Source organism: Zonotrichia leucophrys, chromosome 1A, assembly GCF_028769735.1.
Source record: "Zonotrichia leucophrys gambelii isolate GWCS_2022_RI chromosome 1A, RI_Zleu_2.0, whole genome shotgun sequence".
Lineage (NCBI taxonomy): Eukaryota > Metazoa > Chordata > Aves > Passeriformes > Passerellidae > Zonotrichia > Zonotrichia leucophrys.
The window spans coordinates 39,834,575-39,852,902 of record NC_088170.1 but is presented as its reverse complement, the minus strand read 5'-3'; the positions used below and the strand labels follow the sequence as shown (position 1 = coordinate 39,852,902).

The following is an 18,328-nucleotide window of genomic DNA, read 5'->3' as shown; positions in this document are numbered from 1 at the left end:
ACATGGATAGGGAAATTAAACTGTTAGGAACAGTGTAGGCTGATTTGAACGCATCACTGTACAAATTTTAGCAAATCCGAACCCTGTTTTGCCATTTGGGGAAGCTCAGTGAAATTTTTTTTGAGTAACTTTAACAGGTCTTTTGAACTTGTGAAATAGATGAAGCAGAATTTTTTTTGCCTTGAGCAGCAATCACTTACACAAATTTTTGGTTCTCAAGATGATTAGAAGAATTACAAAAACCATCCTGCCACAAAGGTGCACTGCTGCTGTGCACTAAAAGTAGATTTTAAAGTTCTGGAGGGATGGTTGTAGGCATAACTCTCTCAGGAGTGCTTGAATGGAACTTTCCTGCTTCTTTTTCTGCAATGGCGAGTTACCAGATTTTGACATCGGAGAAGTTGACTGGAGCACAGGGCTCCACCTCCAGCCCACATCTGTCATGCACAATAGCAGTGACAAGCTCTGCCCTATTTCTTCCTTATTTACCTCTTTTATCCAGGAAGTCAGATATGATCTGGATGAAGAAATGTTCTCTTGTTGTTTCTGAGCTTCCATTTCTTTCACTTTGTCTAGTGCTGGGTACCAAATATCCACCTGAGCTCTGCAAGAACAAAATGTCCATTGTTCATGAAGGACATAAACATGTTCCAACTGTTCCATTCATAGTGATTCTATTCTATCAGGAAGAAATCCTGTATATATTTCAAAGGAAGCAGGTTTATTTTAAAAGAAGAATTGTTTTCCACTGAGACGAAGATCATAATACTGCTTGTGACATTGCTCTGCATAAGAAAAGCTGGAGAGATCTGCCTATTGAATAATGAACTATCAAGCCTCAGAATGGTACTGTTGGTTGCCTATTTAAAAAAAAAAAACTGATAACGTCAAAAGATTGACATTTTGGTTTGTTGTTGTTTTTTGGTTTGTTGTTGGGATTTTTTCCCCTGAAATCCTTATTTTGCTCAAGCAGTAGAGGTGAAAAGGCCAGGATTCAGATATACGATTTAGTTTGGCATTCTGAGAAGAATGTAATTTTAAAAAATGGTGCTCTTTCCTTAAGATTTGGTTCTATAAACCTCTTCCGTGTTGAGTAATAATTTATTCTGGAAAAGACACCATTAAATTCACTGTCAGGAACAGTGGTAGATGCTGACCTTTAAATGTCTTCAGTCCAAGATGGATTATTTAGTTGTGTTTATATCAGCAGGGCATGAAAAGAGTCTTTTTCTGCAAATACCTACTAGCTACTTTTCACCCTAAAAAAGCAATCATGGAAACACTGTCCAGATTTAATTCAAAGAACATTTCTAAATTCTATCAATCCATACTCCTGTGACTTTTTAAATCCCAACATAATGCATGACAGGGAGAATATCCATACATCCAGACACTATTAATTGAACCATTATCAAATTAAGAATACAAAACAAATTAGCTCAACTTATGCCCTCTTTGTTTTGTTTTTTTTTTTTAAGTTTCAAGTTCAGAAAGATAGGAGAACTTCAGCTTTTTTATTTTTTTAAATTTTTTTTTTCAACTGTCCTGAAAGCATATGGGAAAGAAACAGTCTTATTAGTTACCATTGTGCCAACTGTCTCCTAAGGATTTTGTAGCACTACCTGCAAAAGTGCTCCAAAGATTACAGGGCAGACATTAATAGCTTATCAAATGTAACTTTCGTCCAGAAATTTTACAGAACTGTAATTAATTATTCATGAGCTATAATAAAAATAATTGCTGGTTTATACATGGCTGTATTTGAAAATAAGTATTGCAAAAGTCTATTAAAGCATTCCATAAAGCTGGTGGTCTGTACAAGTATTATTAAAGGAAAATGGAAAAGATCCCCAAACACTTCCCAAATCAGTGTTATTACAGTTGTAGCTCAGTCTCAAGCAACCACAGGAGTCAAGGCATCCAACTGCTAATGATGTGTATGCTGCAGAAACAAATATTCCACATATCCTTTGAAAACAATGGGTTGAGTGAAAGTATCTTGAAAGCCAACTCTGCCATATGTGTTTGTATTTGATGTTCAGCTTCCTTGCAGTAATGGCTAAATGTTACTTCCTTTGCAGATTAATCTGTGATGAGATCAGAATCATTTAACCATATTATTCTTGTTCACTTTCTCCTATCACTTAAAAGATTTATTCTATGGCTGGTGATTGAGCATAACTACGTAGCACTTTTGTAAGATCAGGTGCATCAGAAAGAAGCCATTATTCCATAGAGATAAGCAAAATTATACAGTTGCTGCTGCCCTAGCAGACATGGTATGTAGTGCTGTCACCCAAACTTGATTCAGCTGAGTATTTCTGCTACATTTTTTGGTTTACCTTTTATTGGTGGTTCATGTATCTCTAGTGATTTGGGACTGCATTCCTATTTCTCACTAGAATTCCTCACTCGCTTTGGTTGTTTTGTTCTAGCTGATACTGTCAGATTTCCAGGGTGCTGTGTATCCTTGTACATGTGTTTTCTAACAACAGGTGCATTGGACAGAAGGCCACAGTTTCACAGCTCACAGGCACGTCCAAAATAATAGAGAAGATTGTGAACTGTGAAGAGGCATATAGTGGTGGCAGCATGATTCAGTCATCTGAGGATTCTCTTAAATAGTCTCCTTTAATGAACCAATTTTTGTTTTATATTCCTTTCATTTGGATGAATTCCTGCTTTCTCTTCTCTTGCACATGTATTTGGGTTGGTGCAGCAGCACCACAATGACCGTGCCAGCCATTGTGTGTGGACGGGTTTTCTCAAAACTGAGAGCTGGCCATGCCAGATGATGAAATTGGGTACTTTCCTAGTGCAGGCATATCTCCTGACATAGGTATTGTTAGAATATCAGTTTTGTAATGGATACTTATTTCATTCATGAAATAATTATTTGAACAGAGAAAGCATGTGTATTTGATTAGAGACAGCCTATTTTCTCAGCCCAAATAATAGAAATTGCTATTTCTACTATAGTAGCACAATAGTAGAAATGGAACGAAAGCATGTGGTAGTTGAGACACTGATTTGGCACAGAAGAATATGGCAAAGCAGTTTTTCCAATCTTAGTCTCATAGCCTTGGTGATCCCTCGAAAAAATCAGTTATTCACTCATCTGAGGCAGAAATCTGCCTTTTGTCAGAAAAGCAAGGCCTTTTTCTGGTTGAGTTCAGAACAAGAAAATACTGCAGAACCATAAACATTCTTAGTAGGTTTAGCATTATTCTGTCAGGTTAGTATTATTCCTACCTGTAATCTCTAGTGGAGAGTAGTGGAATTGACCTGCTTTCAGTTTGCTTTACTCATCTTACAGCAGAACATTTGCATAGACAATTTGTCTGAGAGTTTCTGTCAACTTGTGTTCAAGAAGTCACATCCCTAGATAAACAATGAACATGTATTTTTGGATTGTGCAATGTCCTCTGTCTATTAAAAGATGTACCTGCAATATATCTAGATTATCTTTCAGGACATTTGAAAAAAAATAGGATACCCTTTATATGATTTTCTTGTCAAAGCTATGATATGCAGCGGAGTAGCAGATCACTCAGAAAACACAGTTCAGAATTTTGTTCTGCTGGTCTTTTCTGATCAAGAGACACCATATCCCCTCTCAAATTCTATTATGGTGCCATGGAAAGGAGCTGGGTGAAGGATTTACTTCATTAAAATGCAATGCAATGCAGTTACTCTCAAGGCTGATGATTACAGTTGTAAATAGAGTTTTATTTTGAAGGATGCTGGTTGATTTTTGCTCCATTCAGATGGGAATTTTTGTTCTTGGCAGCGGAAGGAGGAGAAGGAGGCAAATATGTATTGAACACGAAAATGGAAGAGAGTCAAAGACTGAAATGGAGAGGCGAGGATGCACATAGCAGTTTTTGACTAGGGCAGATAAGCTGTGTTACAACTTAGCCATATTGTTAAGAAATCATGGTTTCCTCATCACTTTCTTCCTGGAAGATTGTCAACTGATGTTATATAAATGCTTTGTCACTACAGTTTGAGTAAAAGCCAGGGCAAGCCGTTACCTTGTCTTTGTATGTGGCAAATGTGGGTTGTTTTGAGCACACAAAGCCAAAAAGATCTCTGGCCTTTAAAGGACTCCTGTCTTACTTTCATTGATCTGTCCTTCAAATCTCACCTCCTGTGCCCGATGCCCTGGTGATTGACAAGGCTGATTTTTCTGGTGATACATTCCGCTCCCATTTTAAAATTTATTCTGTAGCTCCACCTCCTGGCTCTTGGTCTGTGAAAAGGAGGATCCTTGGGAATCACAGTGCCTCAAGAAGGGATTAGAAGTATTCATCCTAGTTTACAAATATTAATATAGAGGTATATCTGGGGACATTTTAGCTGAGGCAAAACAGACTGCTGAGCCCACTCATACTAGCTTTCAACAGAGGCAAATATTTTGGTGAAGGGTGGACAATGGAATATGTGGCTCATAGTTTCTGCTTTTTTTGGGCTTTCAGTTTCTCAATTGTGGCAGTTTTGAGACATGACAGACATCACAGAGCAGTCTCTCTTTATTACTGTTTCCCCCCTGATACTTCCTCAAACTCATGGGGGTGGGGAGGTACAGCAGAAATCGTCTGACACTGAAACATGAAAAAAAGATCTCTGAGGCCTTGCAAAGGAGTCTTGTTTCACACAGGGAGAATTACTTTGACTTCGTGTTCATCCTATTAAACCAGGAAGTGCCCAAGAAGTAGAGGTATAGATCCTAGTCATCTGGATTTAAGAAGAACAATGTCTCTTCCCCGACAGCTGCGAGAAAAGAGGTAATGTGTTATATAGCCTGCTCCTGCCTCCCCACAAGCCTCATGTAACTCCTGATCTGTTTGGTTAATTTGGATGCAAGCATCTTTGGTGATTCTAAAAGGCTTCTTGTTATCAGAACAGTGTGTAACTTCCGCACTATTAGGCTGCTTAGGGTCAAGCAGACCATTTCTTTTGCTGGTGTGGACTTTCTTCTTTTTGTGGGAAATATTCACAACCTAGGACATAGTGGGTCATTGTCCTCTTTATAGCTGCAAAATAAGTTTCCCTTTTACTGGAGTTTATGATGAGTGTTTGTGATATGACTAATTATATCTCTTGCTCTCCATAACCACATCCTTCTTCAGAGTAAGGGGCAGTATTTACAGTATTGTGGGTGGTGCTGATTCATGGCATTTTCCTTGTAGAGCAAACTATTGCAAGATGTTGCATCATTGCTTCAGCATTTCAAATGGGCTACGCCTTGTGGAAGCCCCTGCTTGGGATATTCTCCTACCAGAATAAACTGACAGCTACCACTTTTTTTTTTTTTTTTTTTTTTTTTTTTTTTTTTTTTTGTCAGCTTGGGATTTCTTAGATGATCCTTTTAGAAGTCTCTCTTTATCTCATTTGTTATTCTGTTCTCCTCATTCTAGATGCTTTTTACTCAGCTGTTAATATAAATACCCCTCTGACAACACTGAGTTATAAGACTGAAGCAAAGGTGAATTTGTCTGTGCTTGTCAAAGCTGTTGCACTAAGGAGGTCATAGAGGAAAAGGCATCTGCCGATCCATGCTTTTCTTGTAGTGTGGGCAGTATAGACCAGTAACATGACTGTGTGGTCATATGGCTGCTCATTAGTAATCCCTGTTCCTGCAGAGATTCTTCCTTCTCACTTCAAATCCAATTCCTTCTAGGATCTGCAAAGCTTATTCTAACCTTGCCTATCAACATGAGTTCCTTCACACACTTTTGACATTTTCAAACAAGTATCTTTGTGCTTGCTTCAGGTTATCTGCTGAGACTGGGGGATAAATGCCAAGGTCGTATGTTCTATCCCTGTGCAGGCCATTCATTAAGAGTTGTACTTGGTGATCTTTGAAAGTTGGTCCCTTCCAACTCCAAATATTCTGTGACGAACCTTACCTGCTGTGACTGGGAGGTCTCTCTCCAAATATTTGATAGCCTAGCCTTATTTTTCCAAGCCTCTTTAAGACTTTGCTTTATTGTGATGTCGTCAAGAAAATTTGACAACATTTTGACAGCTGGTGTGGGCACCAATAATTTTGACATAGAACAATACTATGCTTTTGTTTCTTTGTTCTTTTTCTGTTTGTGCTTATCCTGTTGTTTCTTTTCTTATATGTGTGTGGTATATTTTATGCATCTTGCATAGAGTATAAAGTTTTTAGGATTTAGCTTTGTGCTGTCAGTTTCTACAGCACTTTGCATAACAAGCTCTTTTCTCAGAACTGTTTCCTATATTCTACAGTAATGCAGTAATAATAGCAGCATAAATCATGATGTATAATGATCTCCTTAGAATAGGATCCACTGATGCAGAGTTTTTTCTGTAAATCTCCTAGATTAAGGAAGGATTAAGAATGCATCCACAGTTGATCACATTTCTCAGGAAAAGATTAGCAGTTCAAGTGTTTGTTTTGTAGTCCTGTTCCTTGAGCAAGCCTAGGAATGAGAGGAATATTTTTCAGGCATAATGCATCTTCTCAATGGTCACTGATTTATGCTCAATTTATTGAAATTTGACGTCTCAAGATCAAACCTCCAGAGGAAGAGAATGACACCATGAGTTTCTAACATCTTGGTTTTGATAATAGAAAATGTGATATTGCCTATCTTTGCTCTGTGTGACATAGGACATCTCAAAGGCTATTACCAGTATGAGTAACCTAAATCTTCTGTTCTTGCTTCACAGTGATTTTGACCAGCTTCCAGATGATGTACCTGTTTCAGCTAATATCGCAGACATTGAAGAGAAGAAAGGCTTTACTAATTACTATGTAAGAATGGAGATTTATCCTGCCTCTACATGCCTTCACCAGTGACTGGTTTGGTTGTGGGAAGCAAAATGCAGTTAATCTGGTGTAATTGCTTTTTGGTGTGAGCAGTTCCATGTGGAAGACTTCTCAGTGCTTTATTTTTCAGGAATGAAGTACAGTTATCCCAGATTCAGTCTAAAAATTTATTTTCTGAATGAAGTGTAGGAGATATCCTCTAACATCCTAATTTTTCCTAAAATCTGATTTGTTTTCTGTTGGAGTGCTGTATCATTGGTGAAGATAGTGGGAAAGTAACTCAGAGGGTAGAAAGGTAGAGTCTTGGTTCATTATTTTGTGGTACTGGCAAGTTAGGATGCTCCCATCTTCACAGGAGGAAGCATATTAAGACACGAAAGAGCACACAGGAAGGGAATAGTAGGGAAAGGCAGTAAGATTTTCTGAAGGTTTGAATATGCCCATCTCAGTCTGACTTCTGCTGGAGACATTGCTCTTAAAACCCTTCCCACTGCAGAATTCAGATTTTTCTCTGGAATAGAGTGATATTTGGTTGCTCTGTCTTTATGTTTTCTGAAGCATCTGGCTGCAATGTGACTCAGAGGTCAGTGTGTGGAAGTGTTGGGTTCCTTTAGAGCAAAGCAATTTTGTCAAAACAGAAATAAAATAGTGGTTGAAGGAGGTCAGACAATAATTTCTGCAACTGTGTACATTAAAGTCAAAAAAAGAAGTATGAATGGCTTCAATTCTGAAAATCAATTCATTTAAATGTCAGTCTGTCTTTAGATTTAGATGTCCAAGGCATCTTATTGTAAAATATTTGTGTTTGTCTTTGTAATGCATTTTGCTTGTCACTGAGGCAAAGTGTGCAAGCATAAAGTTGAATCTAGTAATTTCATGTTTCCTTTAAAGATTATGTAATATAAAGTAGCCACAGGGACATGCTTCATATGCAAGCTGGACCCGCACAAATACCTTGTTATATCCTAGTTCCTGAATTGGCAGATGCTTAACTGAAGGCTTGCTTTCCTCTCTGCTCCTAAGAGGATATTCCCACTAATGGAGCACAGATCTTATGTTCCTGTTTTATTCCTCACATTCAGTTGGTGAGTTTTTTTAAGTATGAACACCAGCCAGAATCCCTCTTCTCTGTTTCAGATGTTTGTCATTGAAGTAAAGCTTAAAGGTGGTGGCAGATACCTGATTTTCCGGCGCTATCGTGAGTTCTATGCCCTGCACACCAAACTAGAGGAGAGATATGGGCCAGAGAGCAGTAACAGCCCGTTTACCTGCACACTCCCTGTACTGCCAGGTAAGCTGTCAGTACCAAACCTTTGCACAATTAGCAGCTTTTCAGCTCCAGGCTGCCCTAAGGAGCAATGCAGTGAGAGAAGTAGTTGTGACAAGGAACTAATTCCTGGCTGTGTATGCCAGAGAAATCATGTTCCATTGACAGCCCCTTCACTTGTAGTAAAGTTCATTTAGAAACCTAAAATCCTTTAGAAAAGATGTAAATTTTTTTTCAGCTTCTACTTCCTCCTGACTGCTTCATTTCTCTGATAGCCTCTTTTTTGCTTTTTTTTCTTCAATAACTGTTACAGGTTTTATATTTTCCAGGAAAAGTTTTTGTTGGTGCCAAAAAGGAAATTGCTGAGAACAGGATTCCTATCCTAAATGTCTATATGAAGGTAAAACTTAATTTTAAAGTAAAGAATGCAGCGATCACTGCAGATACTTACACTGAAATCAGCTAAGGCAGACAGTACTTTTTGGGTTCTAAGTATCTGCTTCTCTCTGCTCTGCTTTTCTGAAGACACAGTGCCTACACTGTGATACAACCTGAAGTCCTCTTCCCCAGATTGTTCAGACTGTAGGCTCTGCTGGGGTATGCAGTTCACAAAGGGTCACTCTCTCTCTTCATATACAGATAGACATCCTTACCAAAACCCCCCAAAATGTGTGAGGAAATGGTGAATCTCCAGGTGCTGCATGAATACATAGTTGGTGTGTGTATCCAAGGGATTGGGAGAATGGTGGGTGGGTTGTGCTTTACCCCACCCACCATCAAGTGCCACGCAGGCTCTTGCTCACTCCCTCCTTCCCTAATGGAATGGGGAGGACAACTGGGAAATGGTAAAACCCGTGGGTTGAGATAAGAACAGTTTAATAATTGAAATAAAGTAAAATATAATACTAATAAATAATTGTAATTAGAAGGGAGGTAACCAAAAATACAGAGAAATAAAACTAAAGAAGAAAACAAACAAATGATGCACCTTACAATTGCTCACCGCCTGCTGACCAATGCCCAGTGCCCACTGAGCAGTGATCTGTGGCTCCTGAGCAACTCCCTCCAGTTACATACTGGGCATGATGTCCTATGGCATGGAATATCCCTTTGGCTAGTTTGGTCCAGCTCTCCTGGCCATGCTCCCTCCTGGATTCCTGTGCAGCTCCTCACTGCAGGACTAGGGAACCAGAAAAGCCCTTGGCTTGGACTAAGTAAGCCAGTAGTTAGAAACAGCTAAAACATCTGTGTGTTATCCACATTATTCTCATGCTAAATCCAACACACAACACTGTGCCAGCTACTAAGAAGAAAACTGACTCTCTCACAGCCAGAATCAGGACAGGTGGGCTTCTGAGAGTACCTGAATTACAGTGAAGATGCAGCATGCACCAAGGAGAGATACTCTTTGTGTGCAGGTTAACTGAAGACCTAAACTTCAAATCAGTAAAAGTCTGAAGCACTGGCCAAGACTGCCTTCTTTCCACAGTCATTCATGTTCTGAAAAGAAAAACAAAAAGCAATTTACTCCTGCAGTAAATCAGGTACAAAAAGCATGAAGCAATACATTGGCCAACTCCAGGAGTAAAGAGGAAAGACTGTCAGCTGTTCAGCTATGTCCTGCTGAGTGAGAAAGGAGAGGAGGGAGATTTCTGGCAGTAATGAATATCCTTCATGATCCTGTAGGTCAGAGAGGCATATTTGTTACATGTAAATAAATAGAGAATTGGTCTCTCCCACTGTTACACTCTGCTTCCTGCTTGCTCTTGGCACAGAACCTGCTCTGCCTCCCTGCTTGGGTGTTGATGGATGAGGACGTTCGGCTGTTCTTCTACCACTCAACCTTTGATGGTGAGCAGGTGCCTCACAGACTGAGACGGCTTCGCCCACGGACACGCCGAGTGTAAGTGATTGACATGTTTTTTGCAGCATTGCTTGATTAAAGAGATGCTGTCCAGTTTTGGGGGGAGAGATAGATGAGAATCACCACTGTGTTTTCCAAGTGAATCCATGAATCCCTAATATGAGGGTCTTTGTGGTGGAGTGAACAGAGTGTATTTCTTGTTTTCAGTAATCTCAGATTTTTTAAGTGGATGTGGTACTTGCATTAAAGGAAAATTCCAAAATGAGAGTATTTGCCTTTTTAAAAATACTGTCCAGCTCTATCTGCCCATATTTCTTTAATGGTAATCTCTATTACAATGTGCAGAATATCCAAGCCAAGCTTAAGGACATAGGCTTGCACCACTGAAGTCAGTGTGAGTTTTGGCACTGAATTCAGTGAGATCTGGTTCAGACACTAAATGAAACTGAATATTTAATTTGTTCCCATCCTTTGTCAAAACAGGGGCCTGTCCTACATAGCAGCATTGACACCCCTTTGGAGAATTGCTGAGTAGATGTCATACTTCATTACCCTTCAGATAAATTAATTCTCCTTTCAGCATTACAAAGATGGGCTTGCTTCCTTTTCACCTACCTCAAACAATGCAAAAACTGCATGTGTGTATGATGGCAGAGTTTGAACTAAATGCCATAAATGCTAGAAACAATGATGCCCAGAAGGCAGAGTAGGGGGACTGAGCAATGCTGTGGAAGAGAGGTCCAGAATACTGACTGTATTGAAAATTCCATCTGTTCTCAGGAGCAGACACCATCAGATTGCTGCTGCTCTGCACTGAATCTGAGAGAACTAGGGCAGTGTCATTGCATCCATATTTATTTACTTCAGCGCTGCACACAGATTCTCATGCAGTTTCTCCAGTGATCTATGGCTTACATGCCCCTTAAATAGTAAAAACACAGACACTGCACTACTGATTGTGTAGCATTCTTAATGACTTAGAAAGATGTTTTCCTCCCTGTTGTCTCATTTCTTTGCAGTAAGAGTGTTTCAGATCAAGTGCCTGTTTTTGACCGCACAGCAGCTCCGCGGGCTGAGGTGAGTACTCTGCAGCACCTGTCACAGGACAGGAGATTAAACTCTGGTTTACTGTGGTACCTCATCCATCAGGTTGCCATTTTCATTTAGAGCTTGGGGGAAGAAAGTGAAATAAACAGAGAAAAACAATTGATTTTAACAACAGAGAATGAAACAAAGGATGGAAAGAGGTGTCCTGTTCCTCATCTCTTGAGTAATAAGAAGGTCTATGGTGAAATCAGAATGTCAGGAGATTCAAAACTGAGACATGTACAGCTTATTGCCAAATGGTCCACATTTGCATGGTGCCACCCATAAGTTAAATCTAAAACAGGCATAAGCTTCAGCCTCAATGTCTTCAGCATATGTTTAGAAGCTTTGCAGGGGAGGCATCTTATTTTTGTATTTTCTATAACATAAATGTATTTTCTGTAACATAAATGCCCATACTCTTGTCTTTATGGTATATTTTCTCAGTATTAAGCACATGAGACTGCTTTGTAACCAGTACTTGTCTGAGCAGGGTTTTGCTTCCTGAAACATGTGATTTGCCATATAAGATTAAAATCCCCAGGCATCTGCTTTGAGTTTTGTTTCTTTTGTTCTTTACACAGAGAGTGACAGGTCTTGGAACAGTAATATCTCTTGGGTTTTATCTATTAATTTATTAGTATTGAATATACCTACCAGAACTTTTCAATAGGTGAAAAAAGGCTTTTGAAAGGGCTAATAAGTAGACACTAGCACAATAGTAGCATTGTTTTGTTTGTTTTTTATTAAGAGAACTCTTGGCATTAACAAGACCAAAAGAAAAATTGCAACACAGAATAAAGAGCACCTTTTCATTTTTGTTCTTCTAAGACCATTTAAATGACCATGTTTCCCTAAGCACAATGGGGGAGATGTGTATTTTTGATAACACAGCCACTTTAACTCTCCAACTTTTTGTTAGGATGATAAGCATGTATTTGCCTCTTTTTTTTTTTTCCCTGAAGAGGTCATCTAAGTTCCATTTCAACAACACGTCAATTTCCCAAGCTTTCCCACATCTCCCAGTTCAGCATCCAGACCTGGAAGCTAGATGTAAAAGCAACAGTTAGTTACCCTTAAATTAAGACACAACGTTTCTGCAATTTTAAAGGCTCTTTGTGGTATTTTGCAGCAAATCTAAAAGTTGCAATGAAAAATAATATATGTTTTGAGTTCTCAGGATTTCAAGCTGTTAGTTGGCTTTAGCTCTGTTGCCTTACTTGCTCTTAAGTACTTTCAGCTTATGTATATTGATGTCTGTGGTGCTCAGTGTTGTCACTTTAAGAATCCTTTTATGTAGCTCTCTCAGGGCCGTGTTTATCCTAGTGCTTTCACTGCTTCTTCAAAGCAGTTTTGTGTGTGCTGAGTAGGAGAAGAGATTGTGAGAACTGCAGACTACGGTCAAATATATGTGACCTTATCCCAGAAATACATATGTGATGACAGAGTGCACACTGTCTTGCTGCTTTATGCGTTCTCCTCAAGAACACAACAGAAAGATTTGCTTTTGTAATTCTGTGAATTAATAATTTTGAGGTTATTACTTTCCATAGGCACTGTTTGATTTTCCTGGAACCAATAAACTGGAACTCAGATTCAAGAAAGGAGATTTGATCTATCTACTCAGCAAAGTAAACAAAGACTGGTTGGAGGTAAGACTGCAATAGCAGTACTGAATTATTAGCATACCTTGAAATATATGAGTAGAAAGGGCTCTTCTGATCCTTGTGACCTGCCTCTTCCTTTCAAGGAGAAACTGTATCATAATCAGGTCTTACTGTCAAAACTAAATCCCTGATTCCAAATTAGTAATTGTTTGGTTCCTTGATGGTTTTTAGCTTACAAATTTTTTGCCCTCCAGACTTCAGTTTTCATTTGCATTTGCTTCTGCTGGAGTGTTTTTAAATTCTTTGGAAGTGATTAGAACACAGAAAGGCCACAGAAAGGAGATGGAAACTCCATTTCAGCGATTAATTGGTTTCTGGCCCCAGGGTGAGTTGATGTATGCTTCATGCTTCATACCACAACACACGTCAGCCTGATTAGAGAGAACTTGGGTAATGCAGCAGTGTTCTGAAAAAAGGATGAGGGGAACATACTGTGTGTTTGCTGATATGATATCTCTGCTTGCTCAAACACCACAGCCTTCCTTGCTAACCATCTGACTTGCATTTTTTACACACTGTTTCACTCCCCTGCCTGGTATTTGACTATGTAATTGTATAACCTTTTTGTAGGGATGCCATCAGGTCACTTCCATAGAATTTCTTTTCTTGATTATAGTGGAAAAATTCTTACTGTTGTTTCTATCTAAACTAATCGAATTCCAGAACTTATTGCATGTGGCCAACATGGCATGGTTTTCTTGATTCTAACATTTCCTATCATTCCAGGGAACTGCTGATGGTGCCACTGGGATTTTCCCACGTGCTTTTGTGAAGATCATAAAAGATTTACCACAGCAGGAAGACACAGTTAATAAAGTTCGCTGTTATTACTATGATGAGACTGTGAGCACCATCAGGTAGTAACAAAATAGCCTCCAAGTTTGCTGATGAAGAAACACCAACAATTCTCTTGTCATGATATGTAATGACTATATGTGTTCTAAATACAGGGATATCTCAGTGGAAGAGGATCTGAGCAGCATTCCATCATTCAAAGATTTAATGGAATTGATGAGGTACAATGCAAGCACTTGGCTGTATATTTGATGCTTAAACATTTGTCAAGTTCAATCTGGTTTGAGATTTTCCACGTTCTACTTGGTCAGCACCACGTTTTGTGTATGAAATACTTTTCAAGTGTCTTGAAGAAGTTACACTTTGACTTGGCCCAGGGTCATCTGCGCAGACACTAGTCCTTCTCGGGATTGTCAATGAGTAAGGAATGACACACACTTCTGACTCAAATGTGATGGGTAGAAATTTCCTAACCCTAATCCTAACCCATTTCTTGTACTATGATAAGAGCCATACCCCCATAAAAGCATCTTTTGTCTAGTACATTTCTTCAGATATAGGACATGGCCTTCTAACACTTGTTAAACTAGATTAATCTGGTGTTGAACATCAATAATTTAGAACATTAAATATTAGCAAATACACCTGTTCTAATATTCTTACACTCCTCAGAAAGAGCAAAAATAAGTAGGCAAAAGTGGGTGGTAACCACAGTCAGCTCTTTTGCATGGTAGTTCTATCAAACACACAGAGTAATTGTGCCATTTATGTGGTGTTACTGGAAATGGTTCTTGGTTCTGGTAGATTTCTTAGCTTAAACACAACACAGCATGAATGTGGCTATATGATTTCTAGTACTGCTGTATCAAGAAGGCCAAGATACCCAAGGTTTTGTGTGACTTTTATTAAAATTAATTAGATTGTCAGTATATTATTCATCATGTAGCACCTCCCAGGCATTCCTTGATTTCTGGGGATAAATCCATTTCTTTTCTCCCAGGCAGGAGTTTAACCAAGAAGACATTGTTTTGAATTACCGGGACCCTGAAGGTGACCTGATCCGCTTGCTCTCTGATCAGGACGTTGAACTCATGGTGTCTCAGAGCAGAAGAAGTTCCTCTGAGAAGCACTTCTTCCCTTGGAAGTTGCACATCACTCACAAAGATGACTTGGGTGTCTACAACACTAGTCCAGGAGCAGGTGTTACTCAAACAGTAGGGGCTATGTAAGTGCCATATAGATATCCCTCTCTGCAGGCAGTTTCCTTCAAAATGTCTTTGAAGTGTCCTTGAAATGAGTAATTTTTAGTGATATATTACCTTTCAGTGTAAAATCTGTACTTGGTTAACTTCTTCAGCTTTTTAGCACACATCTGCAATACAGACAATCTACATAGAGACCAGAGAAAGAGAGTAATAGAGAAATAAAATCATGGGCCATGTTTACAAAGCAAGTCAGTGTCAGCCTGCAAGAGAGGTCTCCTGAGCCCTTAGACCTGCTCTAGTTTCTGTTCTCACTCTCAAGACTATCTTTTTGTCCAGAATGTCTTCATAAGCTTTTGTTTTTTCTCTAGACTCCCATAAATTTCTCTTCATTTGCTGATCTGAAGGTTTGTGGGCCATTGTGTAATTATATCTCTCATGTTGGAGTCTGACTGGGTTTTCAGAGTTTGTCCTAGGAGGATCAATAAAACTTTTTTGGATTTCAGTGAAGAAGTTCCAGCCCATCTTAACTTTCTTCTTTTCCACTGATCAGTATATTGAATTCTGTGAATCAAACCTAGTACACCTGTGGTTTTCCTTTTAGACCTTTATGTAACTGTACAATATACTTATTTTCATGTTTAGGAAAATGTGTAGGATATCCTACTGAAACAGCAATTTCTTCTCTATCTTCTGCTTTCTGACACTGCATTCAAAGTAGAACTAACAAGAAATTACTGTATCAGATTCTTCAACAAATAAAGTTAAATGTTAGTTTGTCCATTTTTATTTACAAGTGGTTTTTTTGGGTGGGGTGGGCTTCTTGACATTATTTTATTAAAATATTACAAAATGTAACTTCCTGCTTCAGAGGTATTGTAGCAACGCAGTTTAGAAAGGAGATGAAGTAACAGCAATCATTGTGTCAGTGATATTACATGTTGTGATGCATAAGAAAATGCATTGTAAGTTTGTAGCCTAATGGCAGGTATGGACTGCAAAATTTCTGGGGTGCAGGATTCTTTGTTACTTGTTCCTGGAGTTCAACAGAGCAAGTGGCACTCAGAGATTTTCAGTGACAGCTGGATCCTGTGATGCAGCCAGCAACTCAGCATGTCTGTCTCAAAATGGAGCAACATTTTCAATGAGAAGGGATAGGGAGGAAAAATGTCTGCTAGGAAACAACTGTCCTCTTTTATAAGGGTGCTGGAAGAACATAAACACACTGGCCTTTGAAAATCAGGGCAGGATTATCCCCCTCTGCCTTTAAACTTCAATGCAAAATAAATTCTTCCCATCTAGCCAAGTTACATATTCCCCTAGCTGTGTGCAGGTTTTATATGGACACCTTCTCATGCACAGTTACCCTAGATATTCTCAATTTTCTTTGTCTTACTTTGCATGTTTCCCTTATTCACATGGTAGGGGGTTTTCTTTGTTTATTTTTTGCTTGTTTATTGATGCAGTTCTGATGAGAGAATAACTGTGCTACCTGTGGTTTTGGTCAGTACCATGGGGATTGAGAGGAGGAGTAGCAGTGCAGGATAGACAGACTCTGCCAGTGATATTCTGTATCTGGGAACTCATATAAGCCCCCATATAAGTTTATCTCTGAGAACACAAACCTGAGCATGTCTCTCCCTTAGGGCTGCCTAACTTTCCTAAGGTTTATTTCTTATTGGAATATGAATACAAATATTACCAGTTAGATTGTGCCTGGGCCAGTCTGACCCTCGCTGCTGAGCCAAAGGCGGCTTCTGTGATGCATCACCCCAGAGACACCTTTAGCTTGCTGATGGTTGCAGCTGGGCACTAAACAAGTCCAGGCTTGTTAGGAACTCCGTTTACCTTAGGAAGAGGCTTCAGGCGATGGTGAGGACAAAGGAGGGATTCTGCTGGAGGGTTTAATATCCAGAGGTTTATTCCATGGTTACAGATGTCTGAATCTTGGGAAGAACTCCAACAGAATGGAGAGCACATGGTCTGCTTCACCTTTTAAGCTCAGGGGAAGGGGAGGGGAGGGGACAGGTGAGCCACCAACCAGGTGGGAGGGGCAGGGTCTCAAGGGACGAGGGACACCTAGACAGGCCAATGACCTCTGGGCCTGAGGGGCATCCTTTGAACTCGACCAACCACACGACGCCTTTCCTGGAATGTTAAGCCTGATTGACAGGACTCACTCAGCATGGGGGCAAGGGGGAAGGGAGAGGCGTATAGGCACACCTGGGAAGGGACCCGGGACCCGGAAGTCTAAAACAGGACATTACAACACACTACAACAATTTCTGAAGGCTACTGGGCTGTTTTATGGTTGGATTAAAAGATCAGGCTGCCTTGGGTGTAGGATAACTTCAAATCAACTACTCTCACCAGTTTTCTTTTGTTTTCTTTATGTACTACAGTACTTATAATTTTATTATTATTTATTATTGTTGTTGAAATGGGTAAAACTTAGAAATATTACTAAAGAGTTACAGAGATAAAGGTAGTTCACTCTCCCCCAATACAGATGTCCAGAGAGATCTCTGCCATGAAGATTGTCTAGTCTAGAACAAAGCAAGAAACAGCACTGGAGTGAAAAACATAAAATTCTTTCTTCATCTCTCTTACATCTGCTGCAGTCAGTCCTGTATCTTTCTTAAAATACATAAGTCTCATGATCTGGTAATTACTAACACATAGATTGGCAATGACAAACTTCCTTTCCCTCCCTTCCCAGTTAACCCAACAGTCCCATCTAAGTGCGTGCTTTGGGGGCTAAAATAGGAAGTACAGACTTCCTATTTTGTGCAATTGCACTGACTTTCCTTGAAAGGGGGGTGTCAGCTTCTCTGAAAGTGGCATTTGAGGTTCACAAAAGATGTAGTAGTTATTTTGAAGACTTACTTGCCAAGAAAATCCTGTGGTTGATTTATACTTCTGTCTCCAGTTCTAGGCAAGTGTGGATTTGCTGATATCTGCATCAGAGGATTCTGGTGCTGGGGTTGGTGCTGGACAGGGAGAGTTCCCCATCAGGTTGAATCATCTGCCTCACAGACACCCCTGGATTCAGGTAAGGGAATGGCTTCCTTTCTGGGGGAAGCATAATGGTAGAGGCTGCTCTCATACAAGGACCTGTGAGTTACTGGGGGATTCCTTAGCTGCAATGATTATTCAACGGCTCAGCCAGCTGCTTCCAGTCCAAGGAGGTGGCTTTTGGGAATCTGAAAGTCAATAGGAATTGAAAAGTAGTTTTTCCATGCTCCCCTAAAGTAGAAAAAGTCTCAGATCTGTAACGTACTTAAGTAGGTGTGTATTATGATTTTGAGAGAGTGATGAGAGATGGCCAGAATTACTTCAATTCCAGTATTGGTCCTGGAACTGCTCAATCTACTTTTAGTCTCTACAATCACTAGGAAAAATATTAAATTAATTTCTTTGGTAGTTTGTCTACAATTTGCAACTTGTTTGGGGGGCACTGAGAAAAGTTCAAGGAAATTCTCAAAGTGAACGAATATGGAAATCCATCCACTATAGCTCCTAGGAACTGTTTCATTGAGATCATATTTTTAAGGAAATTAGCCACTGTTGTGGTTCATTAGGAAGGCTTTAAGCATAAAGAGCAGAAGAATGAAATTAATTTTAAGGATGAGTTCTCATAACAAA

The 18,328-nt window shown here is 39.5% G+C and overlaps 1 protein-coding gene across 5 annotated transcripts in view; it reads left to right on the top strand.

Annotated features, from left to right (window-relative positions):
- The window catches only part of NCF4 (neutrophil cytosolic factor 4), a 39,492-nt gene that overhangs the window by 20,839 nt on the left and 325 nt on the right, over positions 1-18,328 (top strand). For 2 of the 5 annotated variants that reach the window (XM_064702464.1, XM_064702465.1), the window contains exons 2-11: positions 6,703-6,787; positions 7,940-8,093; positions 8,399-8,469; positions 9,845-9,972; positions 10,953-11,010; positions 12,573-12,671; positions 13,413-13,543; positions 13,637-13,702; positions 14,482-14,706; positions 17,613-17,735. In XM_064702464.1, the coding sequence (XP_064558534.1) occupies positions 6,703-6,787; positions 7,940-8,093; positions 8,399-8,469; positions 9,845-9,972; positions 10,953-11,010; positions 12,573-12,671; positions 13,413-13,543; positions 13,637-13,702; positions 14,482-14,706; positions 17,613-17,637 (1,042 nt within the window). In that variant the 3' untranslated portion in view covers positions 17,638-17,735. Of the gene's footprint in view, positions 1-4,660; positions 4,788-6,702; positions 6,788-7,939; positions 8,094-8,398; positions 8,470-9,844; positions 9,973-10,952; positions 11,011-12,572; positions 12,672-13,412; positions 13,544-13,636; positions 13,703-14,481; positions 15,423-17,612; positions 17,736-18,328 lie in introns of those variants that run through there. The other 3 variants (XM_064702463.1, XM_064702461.1, XM_064702462.1) reach the window with 3 other exon arrangements.